This window comes from Typopeltis vanoorti, chromosome 7 (assembly GCF_054136105.1).
Source record: "Typopeltis vanoorti isolate ZY-2024b chromosome 7, IOZ_Tvanoo_1.0, whole genome shotgun sequence".
NCBI lineage: Eukaryota > Metazoa > Arthropoda > Arachnida > Uropygi > Thelyphonidae > Typopeltis > Typopeltis vanoorti.
The window spans coordinates 91,236,808-91,249,018 of NC_143555.1; the positions used below are offsets into that span (position 1 = coordinate 91,236,808).

General features: G+C 35.0%; 1 protein-coding gene across 1 annotated transcript in view; it reads left to right on the forward strand.

The window, feature by feature from the left end:
• LOC150104858 (uncharacterized) overlaps positions 1–12,211 on the forward strand; it is a 265,378-nt gene that overhangs the window by 110,094 nt on the left and 143,073 nt on the right. The window contains exon 5 of the mRNA XM_090395375.1: positions 2,096–2,173. Coding sequence (XP_090251501.1) covers positions 2,096–2,173 — 78 coding nt within the window. The remainder of the gene's footprint in view (positions 1–2,095; positions 2,174–12,211) is intronic.

Genomic DNA, 12,211 nt, shown 5'->3' on the forward strand with positions numbered 1-12,211 from the left:
ATTTGCATACTGCTGACTGCACTGCTCATTTGTGCATGATAACTAGACTTGGTGTAACTTTCTATATAATATATGTGACTTTCATTCCCCCCCTTTTTTTTGTCCCAAGTTATGTTGATTTTCTCTTTGTTCCTTAATTTATGGAAATGAGATAACATATCTGATAATGATGGCATTTCTTTTTAACAATTTTATTTGTGTTGCTTCTGCTTTCAGTTCCTCTTAATTTTCTTTGCTAAGCATATATCTGTACTTTCCACTCAACTATTGTTCAAATTGTTGCTGGCAAAGCGTTCCAGACTACAGAAATATCATCCTTCATAATACTGCATGTAATATTTCATGCAAGAATAGGTGAGGTTAGAGAACCTTTGCTGTATTGCTATCTGATTGTACTCTTTCTTGGCAAGCAAACTAATCTTCCTTAATTATATATCTAAATAATCTAATAATGACTGAAAAAAAATATTTGCTTTAGTAAATCAGCTGATGAAACATTTATAGAAAAAGGGACCTACATCTGAATATTTAAAATTTTAAAATATTTAAAATCTTCATAGTTTTGGATGTAAAATCAAAAATTACCAAAAATCGAAAGATATTTGCTTGATTTATAGTAGGACTGCTTATAGAATAAACTAATGGTCTAAGTGGAATATAAGTCTGTGCACTTTAGAGAGATTGTACAGCCTAGGAGGCCTGGCATAATGAATCTGAATTCTATTTTGCAGTTTGTTATTCAATAAATAACTGCATCTTCTCAAAAAGTTTATTTCATAATTGGAAATTGTCTGGTCTGCTGAGATACAGTGATGCATGGAATGATCCTGTTAACTTCAGCTTTCCAATAGTATTTTTTGTCCTTAACTATGGGATGCATATTTCTTGTCAGCTTCATTCAATCTCATTCTTTTTGGAAAAGGCAGAAAAACTTCAATTTTGCTTTTGCCTTGTTGAGCTGCTTTGAAGCTAATTTTATTAGTTTCAGGATGTTGCATTTGCCTCCTGTGCCTCTTATTAGTGCTATTAATGAGAAAGTTAATGATGCTACTCTAGATACTAAAAAAAACTAGTTTTAGTGTTTAGAGTAGAAGTAGAATGTTTTTTTTTTTATATATATATATACACTACTACTACTAATGATCACTCAGTTACAATCTCACTGTTGTAAAAATTATTAGGCTGTTCATGATTAGATAAATGTGTAAGTTTAGTAGAATAAGCACTAGGAAGTTAATTTGTAATTAGTATAAAATGTGTCTTAAAATTTGTTTAATGTTATATATTAAAGATTATATTTTTTTAAAATTTGGTTAAGGAAAGAAAGTGAATAAATTTAAAAAAGAATTTGTCTAAAAAAGAGTAATTATGGTTATTCTTATTTTTCGTGTTGAAAGTTTTTCTCTTGGTAATACTATAACTTAAAGATGCGAAGAATTTGTATTCCTGGTTTCATCCTTTATCCAAGTGTAAGCAAACAAAGTTTGTGAATGAAGTCACTTCAAGACTAACTTGTATACAGAGGCTGATGACTTCACATCAATTGCCTTAGTATCCCATAATGCAGTGCACATATCCTTACAGGGCATATATAATGTTATGAATTATGGGAAGTTCTACTACCCAGACTGGTTTTGACCTTTATTGAGGTCTCATCAGTGGGAGCCAGATAAATTAGTTCAGGGTCTGGCTCCCATTGATGAGACTTCTATAAAGATCGAAACCAGTCTGGGTAGTAGACCTTCCCATAATGCATAGCATTATACATGTCTGTAAGGATATGTGCATTGCATTATGGAATGCTAAGGCCATTGATGTGAAGTCATTAGCCTCTGTATACAAGTTAGTCTTGAAATGACTTCATTCACAAACTTTGTTTGCTTACACTTGGTTAAAGGATGAAACCAAGAATATAATTTCTCGGCATCTTTAATTTATTATTTTTTGCATTTCTGAAATATCTTCAGCAGGTTTAAAAATCAAGCTAAAGCAATTTGCATTAAGTATACTAATTTTTGATGCTATGAAATCATAACTAATTCAACTTATTACATCTGCTATTATGTAATAATAACTTTTTAATTATATCAATTAGCAAAAACCACAGTCAACTCATCAAATTCCAGTCCATTTTCTACCACCTCAAAATTCTGTTCCTCCAGTATCATCAACAGTAAGCATTTATATATATATATATATATATATATATATATTTTTTTTTTTTTTTTTAATTATATGAAGATAATAATTTTTTTTATTATTCTTTTATTCAATTGCTAATAATGCTAAAATAAATAACAACAGACAGTGATTATATATTATATAGAGATTGTGGGGATGAAGGAGCTCTAGACAAGAATATTAATGAGTCGATGATCTTGTAAAAATTGTGCATCCTACCAATTTGATGCCAATGATTTGCATATCAATGATTCTTGACATTTCATGCTCTCTCTGCACAAAAGAGTGACATCTTTGTACATCCCACCCACAAGTTGATCAACTGCAGTACGTTTAGTGGATTTAATATATAAAACTCTACCCCCACTTGTAAGAGGAAAAATCATGAGTGTTCATAATGGCTAGATACTCTACCCCCCCCCCCCATGAAAAACCAAGCATGGAACCTTTTCAACCCACTTCAGGCTTTTATTATGTGGGGTGGTGATAGACTGACATATTTGTAATTAATTCATCTCCCCCTCCTCCCCTTCCACATAAAAAGCTTAGATAGAATAAAGATTCTATTTGCTTAGTCACTCAGGCTAGTACATTTGTGCAATTTAACATCCTTGTTTGTTCTTCAGGTTCAAAACTTCATTATCTGATTCTGTTATTTTCATTTGCTGTCTCTGCTTTATTTTCTGGAGTCCAATTACCTGAATAGTGAGGTCATCTTTCCTGGAGATTTTAATATTCACAAGTCCAACTAATTTCCTTTTTTCAATTCTGTGTAGACATCATCAATTTCCTGATATGTACCCTCATGGGGGTATTCAGGCTACTACAACAGTACAACATGATTAAGTTTACTATTTTCTTCCTATGAACAATTTTACTCACAATTAGTCTCCAATATTGTTGTATCTAATATTTCATTCTCTTAAGGTACTTCTGTCAGAATCAGTCTACCTAGATCTTGATCTTTCGCTGGGTCTCTTTTCTGCCATCCTGACATCAAACACCTGTTTTGCTAACCTTTTCTCTCCCATTCTGTTTAAGTCACCATACCCCTTTAAATTATTTCTGCTCACACATTTTTGGATGCTAGCAATGTCGTGTTCCTTTATAATATCTTAATATGATTCTACAACTGCTATATCTGTTTACTCTCCTAAGTTTTCTCTTTGATCAAGTGTTTTATTTCTAATTCAACCTTCAGATCAACTTAAAACTGGTTTGAACACTGTTCTTGTATACTGCTGGTTTTATGTTTTGGCTAAGTTCTCACTTGATTCCATATAAATTTATTCAGCTGGCTCTCCACCTTACCAGCTTTGCTTATTCTGTTGTTTATTTTCAAATTTAATTTGCCGTCTTCACTAAAAACTGTGCCTAAATAGCTGAAATATGTTACTTTCTCTATAGGTTCTCAATTGAGAATGCAGCTGAAGTTTTCTATACTGAGGCTGTATATATATATATATATATATATATATATACACAGCCTAGTTTCATAAGCAATTTTCATATAGCTGATCTTGCTAAATTTGTTACAGCTGTTACGCAATTCAGTTAGAAAACCCTGGAGACTTGCACTGGTTGTGTTTAGGAGTACAACATCATCTGCATGAAGCAAAGAGCTAAGTTTGATAACTTAAATTCTAATATCAAGTTTAACCCTGATTTTAAAGCAAACCAACCATCCTTCTTTTTTTCTTTCAATTCTAACTGCTACTTTACAATTTTAAAACTTGCTGGCCTTGTTAGCCAACTGGTTAGCATATCCACTCTCTAGCCAAAAAAAAAAGCTGCAGGTTCGAATCCACAAATATTCAAATGGATGTTTGTGATTGTCTTTAATTTACAGACAAAAAAATACTAGTGGTGTTGGCGGGCATTGGTGTAGTTGATGATGATTGTAGTTGGTGGATTAAGTGGCGGAGATGGAGAGCTGTAGGGTAGATGTCCTCCCTCGATGACTCTTTAGACTCACTGGAGGTGTCACGTAATAATAATAACAAAATATAGATTATGTATTGCTCTATACAATGTTCCATGCACCTCATACAATTGAAGTATATTGGAAAGCTTTTCTCTGGGCACCTTGTTATATGCCTTTTCTAAATTTACAAAAATTAAGTACAAATCCTCATCATATTCCCATTTCTCAACTGTCTTAAAGTGAAAATCTGATGTTGACAACCTCTATTTGGCCTGAACTCAGCTTGTTCTTCTCCAAATTTTTCTACCACAATTTTTCACATCCTCTTTTCAAGAATTCTTCTACTATTCTTCCAGCCTTTCCACGTTTCAAGATTTTGATGGCTTTTCCTCAAATATTGATATGTAATCCTTTTTGCATTCCACTTGCAAATTTTCTATTACAGTTCTGTCATAGCATGTTTTGTTTAGCTGTCTTTCAAAGTAATTACTCCAGACATCTAGGATATCCTTATTTTTCATGTTACCTTTAACATCTTTGATTCCTTTTATAGTACTCTTTCTTCTAAGCTTTAGCATCTAGAACATTTTGCCACCTTATTGATTATTTATCTTCTATATTCTTACCAAAGTTTTTCCATGACTTTTGTTTACCTACTTTTACACGTATTTTAGATCTCTTAAATTTTTCTCTGTATTCTTTTAGAGCATCTGTTGACTTATTTGACAAGGATTGTTGGTATGCTTTCTTCTTTTCCAGGACTGCTTCTTTAATTTTCTTTGTGACCACCATGATGTTCTTATTTTTCTATTCTTGCAGACAACTTCACCACATGTTTGTTTACCTAGCTGGATTGCTCAAAGTTTTCTCCAGAATTTACCACTGAGACTCCAAAGTTGGTTCTTGTTTAGTAGGATAAAAATGAATATCACATACTGTTCTTTTCAATTTGATATTCCTTTTTATCCTACTTAAAACCAAGCAATGGTTACTTTCAATTTGAAATCTTCTGTACACTTCTGTATCCTGAATCAGCATGACAATATCACTATTGACACTGGCATAGTCAGTGAGGCTTTTCTTGTTTCTTGCGTCTTTTCTCCACTCAAACTTGTTCACATTTTTATGTTGGAATATGGTATTAGTAATGACTAGTCTTATATCTTGAACCAAAATCCAGTAGATTGTTACCATTATTATTAACCTTGTCCTTTTCTCCAAATTTTCCCAAAACATGTCTATATGATATTCCTGGTGGGATTCATTTGTTATTCTGCTCTTTAGATCTCCAAGATGGACCACTTTTTTCCCCCTTTTTTTTATGTCACCTACCTGCTCTAAGGATTCAGAAAATTCTGCCAGTTCTTAGGAGAACCTTCTGTGGGACTATAGACACAAATAGGTTTCATTGTCTGTTTCTCCATGTTGATGTTTGCCCACATAACTTACTTGAAACTTCCTTCAAATCAAGAAATTTATCTTTATGTTTGCTGTTGAACGCTATCACTCCTTCTTCCTTTCCTTGATTGTAATTGCCTGAATATAACATCATATACTTATTATTTAGTAAGATGTCACTTATTTTTTTCTTCATTGTCTTAGTAATGTGAATTATTATTTTTATTTTGGGACACCTCCAAGGAGTTGTAAAGACTCATCGACAGAGGGTACCCACTGTACATCTATTGCATCCACATGGTACTTTGCCTGCTGTTCTGCAAGTTAGATTTCCTTTCCATTGATACTCCTTATAGTCATTGAGTCTCCTTTTATTGATGTTCAGTTCTTTTGATGTAGAGAACTAACTTGCACTCCTGTACAAGATGAATGAGTAGTATAGAATACAACAGTGGATCTTTCCTGGAAATTCAGTAAGGGGATGGTATCAAAGGTGCAAGGACTTTTTTTTTTTTTTTTTGTTTCATGAATTGTAAATGAGGTTTTCTCTGCAGATTCTTTAGTTTTTTTGATTCTGTATAACATGCAGACATCCAGAAAACATGCGATTAACAGATTCTACATACTTTGGGGGGAAAAGAGCCAGCCATCCCATCCTGTTGAATTACATTTTGAATGCCCACATGACAATAGTGCAAACTTTTACACGGGCATAATCTGATGTGTTTGAAGATCTGTATTTCTTATTATTATTCAGTGATTCAGTTCAATTTAAATAATTTCTTACTATTATTCAAGCACCTCCATAAAGTCCTAGGATTCAATGCAGGCTTTGAATAATAAAAGAAATACATATCAAAAGTGATCAAAACCACAATATAAATTATGTCATCATCATCATCATCATCAAATTCCTGCCATGTATCCTCAAGGGGTGTACAGGATATGACAGTACTACATGAAAAAATTACATCATTACTAACTTCCTATCTGCAATTTTCCTCCAAATCCGTCTGTTACTTGTCAAGACTCCAACATTATCAGATCTTATATTTCTATCGTCTAAGGCACTTTGTACCGTATCAATCCACCTATATCTTGGTCTTCCTCTGGGTCGTTTTCCTGCCAACCTGGCAGAGAACACTTGTTTTGCTAATCTTTCCTCTCCCATTCTATTTAAGTGACCATACCACCTGAGATTAGCTCTGCTAACGCATTCCTGGATGCTGACAATGTCAAGTTCTTTCCTAATATTTTCATTTTTAATAATGATATTGCCATTGATGCCATCTGTTCACGCCTCTAATCTTTCTCAGGACTCTCATATCTGCGGTCTCTAGTCTTTGGTCAAGTGTTTTACTTCTGACCCAGCTCTCAGATCCAACTGGTTTGAAAACTGGTTTGAACACTGTCTTGTATACAGCTAATTTAGTGTTCCAACTAATTGCTTTCTTATTTCATATGAATTTATTCAGTTGACTTCCCACCATACCAGCTTTGCTGATTCTGTTGTCTATTTCTATATTTAATTTACCATCTTCAGTAAAAATCGTGCCTAAGTAGCTGAAATGTTTTACTTGTTCCACAGGTTCTTCATTCACAACACAGTTGACATTTTCAATGATTCTGCCTATTTTCATTGTCTTTGTCTTTTTATTGCTGACCTTCATACCATATCCATTACAACAGCTATTCAATTTAGTCAGAGAATCTTGCAGACTTGTAGCAGATTTATTTAGAAGTATAACATCATCCGCATAAAGCAAAGAGCTGACATTAACATCTCCAATTTTGATATCAGGTTTAATACCACATTCCTTCATAATGTGATCCATATAGATAATGAATAACAGAGGGGATAATGTACATCCTTGTCTCACACCAGATTTAACATTAAACCATCTTCCTGTACTTACTTCAATTCTAACTGCTAACTTACAACTCAAATAAAGACTAAGTATTGCTTGATATAATGCCCCATTGACACCATATAACTGCAGCGTATTGAATAGCTTCTTTTTTGGCACCTTGTCATAAGCCTTTTCCAAATCGACAAAACTTAAATACAGATCTTTGTTGTATTCCCATGCTTTCTCGACTATTTGTCGTAAAGTGAAGATCTGATCCTGACAGCCTCTATTTGGACTGAATCCAGCTTGTTCTTCACCAAGCTTTTCTTCCACAATTCTTCTCAACTGTTTCTCAAGTATACTTGCATAGATCTTGCCAGGAACACTCAGTAGGGAAATACCTCTGTAATTCTCACATTCAGTTTTATTTCCCTTTTTATATATGGGTACTATGAGAGATCTACTCCAATCATCGGGAATTCGTCCCTCTGTCCAGGCTTTCTGTACTATGCAGTGCAGCCACTGTAAGACTCTTATACCACCATACTTCAGCATTTCTGGTCGAATATCATCTACTCCTGCTGCCTTTCCACATTTCAAGCCTTTGATGACAGTCCTTCGAAGATTGTTGGAAGTAGGGAGGACTACTCACAGACCAAAAAAGAAACAACCGTGGGTAAAAGTATACAAAGATTGGACTGTTGAGAAGTGGAAGAAGGCTATATTTTCAGGTAGGAACCATTGCTTTGTCCAAGGAGAGCAAGTATCCTATTCTTACACCTGATATCTTAAGAATGTAGAATTCTCAGCTATCATGGTGTAACATGAAGAATAAATAAATTAAAAACCCTGCATAAAAGATAATAGATGAATTATTTAAAAGAAAAAGAAATATTCTTGCATCCAATAATATATAAAGGTGTTTGTTGAACTAACTAACAAAAAAGAAAGAATATATTAATGTTGTGATATGATATAAGAAAGAAAATTTAACTAAATAAGACAGAAAAGGATTAGTCATAAGAGATGGTATGTGAGAGGCTAGAGATTAAAATATTAAGTAAATTCATAGAGAAATTTTAGAAAGGGGATTAAGTTAGAGGCGAGCAAAAGAAAAACAACAGACTATTGCTCAGGGCCGATTCCCGGATTGAGACATCGTTACGGGCTCGCCGACCAAAGGACGTTTGGCAGAAAAATGCCACCCTAATTGGTCGGTGAAGTAAAATCAAGTAGGGATGGAGAAAAGAAGTTAAGGAAGGTGCTGTTAGGAGAGCAAGTATAAAAGGGTTGGACCCCCCACCCCCCCACACACAGGGACTTTTAGGCTTTTAGACCTTTTTGGTTTTGGTTTTTGGTTCTGTTCCAGGAGAGTTCTTCGCGAGCTCCTTCGTATGGATTTCACGGTGTTTTCCTGAGTGGCGAGATTGGGGTTATATCTCCTTCATCACAACACGGAAACAAAAGTGAGCGGAATTTTGGTTCCGCATTTCCTATGTAAGAAGTGAAGAATGCCATATAGTCATGGAAAAAGGAAAGCATATTTTTTGTTTCAACTTCAGTGACAACCACGAAAAAGGGAAAGCTGTAAAGAAATCAATATCCACGTCACGAGTTGCACAGCCGTTATTTAGACGATTCAAAGTGTGTCCTGAATAACGAAAGGTAAAGACCGCGTAGGCAAAGTTCAATTCAAAAGGGAACATAGGAGAAGCAGATTATCAGAGAGGTTATACTTCAATCAGAAAAAGATAGAGGCCCATATGGAAAACTCAGGAAAGAAAGGTACTGTAAATTATATCTCGTGTTAACTAAGATTTGTCTGTATTAGTTATCATCATTCTAATACTGAACTGTTGAAGTGACCAAGAAAACAATACTAGGACTTTAGTATCTGACAGAATATATTGAAAGTAAGCTGGCTAGTGTTAATGTTATATGAGTAATTAAATGTCCTGAGAATTTTGCATATCTATTATATTGTATAAGAAAGTTTAAATGTCATAGTTGTGTGTTAGTGCAGTGAATGGTTTAGTTAAGCTACTTAAGTTTGGATAGTTAAATAGTGTGAATTAATCTTATATGTCCATGTCATATGAAGTTATGTGTTGAATGTGTATGGCGGCATGATCGTAATACCCATTATAGGATCATAGCTTAATTATTTATGATAAGCTAATGTCAGTTTGTAAATATTTAGTATAGCATTGAATTGAGTAATAACTAAAATTTGAATTGTACCATGTTAAGGAATTTAATAAACCTTTTGTCCAATGATAAAACAGTTGTCTGAAATTGCTGTCCAATGCACCACTTGAAAAATTACGAACCAAATCATGCGAGAAATTAATGTGTTAAGAAACGAGATAAAGTGTCACGACTGCAACATTGTTTCACTTTCAGACATATTTTAGTTCTTTCTCCTTGTTTTTGCATATAATATCTTAAACTAAATATCCCAAAAGGCACAGTATAATACAAATATTAGGGATACTAAGGGGAGAAATAACTTTAGTATTGGTAAATTTTTGGTGATATTCGATTATGCGAGACTTATCCCATACTTGTTGTTCTAAAGAATTGATTCCCCCTTTTCCTCTCCCTTTTTCTCTGTATATAGGGAAAATTACCTCTTCACAAGGAATGACATCACTATCATGTGCAACATCCAGAGATTTGGATAGATAGTCAGCAGCCACGTTTGCTGAGCCAGGGATGTATTTTATTTCCAAGTCAAATTCTTGCATCTCCAGAGCCCACCTAATGATTCTCTGATTTTTGTCCTTCATTGAGGATATAAACGACAATGGTTTGTGATCAGAACGCAAGATAAGATGTTGTCCTAAACATCTTATCTTGTGTTATACCTAAGATGTTATACCTGAACTTTCTTAATGCATTAACAATGGCAAGGGCTTCCTTTTCTATTACTGAGTAATTTATCTCAGAAGATGAAAGTTTCCTACTGATAAAGGCAATCGGTCTAAACCCCTCTTTCTCTTTCTGCTCTACAACGGAGGCGATTGTTTCGTTGGAAGCATCAGCAGAGAGATAAAAATCCCTACCCAGTTTGGGATAGGTCAGAACAGGTGACTTAGTTAGAGCCAGGTTTAAGCGTTGATGAGCAATCTGCTGTTCGTTTCCCCACTCGAATTTTCTTCCCTTCTTTGTGAGTCTGACTATAGGTTCCATCAGTTTTGAGCATTCGGGAATGACCTTCCTATAAAAGTTGATCATTCCCAAATACCTCCTTACTTGCCTTACAGTTGATGGAGTTCTTGCCTTCAATATGGCAGTCACATTTTCCTCTGTGGGTGTTATACCGAGTTCATTTACCACGTGACCTAAATACTCTACCTCCTTGAGAAAAAATTGGCATTTGGAACACTTTAGGGATAACTGAGCTGTTAAGTCTTTCCATGACCCCTATTAATAGTCTCTTATGCTCCTCGACGCAAGATGAGTAAACCAGAAGATCATCCTGGAAACAGATAACCCCTTCTCCCAACATATCAGATAGCACAGAATTCATCAGGCTCTGAAAACTCATGGCTGAGTTCCTAGCTCCCTGAGGTAGTTGACACAGCTGATACTTCTGCCATCTTGTTGTGAAAGCAAAGTATTTTCTGTCCTCCCGCAAAAGAATTTGGAAATAGCCCGAGTTCAGATCTAGTTTGGAGAAGTATCTAGCTCTCTCCAGGCCGATCAACAAGTTCTCAATCTTGCACATGGGAAAATCTATGGGCATAGTGACTTTATTGATTTCTCTCAGGTCCAGTACAAACCTTAACCTGCCATTAGACTTTTCTACTAAAATAAATGGGCTATTTCATCTAGAATTTGACTTTTCAATAATTCCAGCTTTCTCGTATTCTAGGAGTAATTTCTTGAGTGCGTCCATGTGCTTTAGTGGGGTTTGATATTGTCTCACATATATGGGCACATCAGAATTGATCCTTACAGCATGTTGAACCAGGTTGGTACAAGAAAGTGAGCTGATCTCTTCTGTGAACACTTTCGGATACTTGTGGAACACAGACTTAAAGAACTCCATCATGTGTATCCTTTCCTGCTCAGAACTTAAGTTCTTGATGTTATCGTGGATCAATTTATTCCTCCACATGCTAGACTCCCTTTCCCAATCCTTCAATTCGACCTTGATCTTGCATTCTGCACTGTGGTTTACACTCCTTTCCACATAGGGACAGTGTTCCATTTGCAAAATCACACATAAAGTTATAATTTTCTAAAAAATCAATACCCAGTATGACTTGGTTGCTAGTGTCTGCAACCTTGGGTAAGACTAGCATCTCATGAGTGACAGTGATAGGGAAGCAAGGTATGGAAATACTGGCCTTCACTTTTAAGACTGAGGAAAGCTCAACTTTCGCAATTCCCATGATCTTAATGCGTTGAATCAGTTTAGTAAAACTATTATTGGTTACATCCTGAAATGTCTCAACCAAATTTTATGGGATTACCGATATGTGAGCCCCAGTATCAAACAAGAGTTTGCAGGGTATACCCTCAATCAAACCTTCTACCAAAGGCAGGGGCATTTTCCTTTTCACCTTTGCTAAAGACACAGTTTGCATTCTTATTTCTTCTCCCTTCACTGAAATATCTCTCTCAATTGAACTACCGGCAATCGCAACTATACTTCACTCATTCTTAATTGACTCAGAATGCCCCAAGCTCTTTAACTCACTTTTTAACTCCTTTCATAGTTGTTCCCTCAGAGAAGAGGCTTGTTCCATTTCATCCAAAATTCTTTCTCTTTTTCTGGCCAGGCTAAAACACGAGTCTAGGTCCTGGGCTCCTTTCTTAAATATTACTTCTCTTAATCGAACACATAATC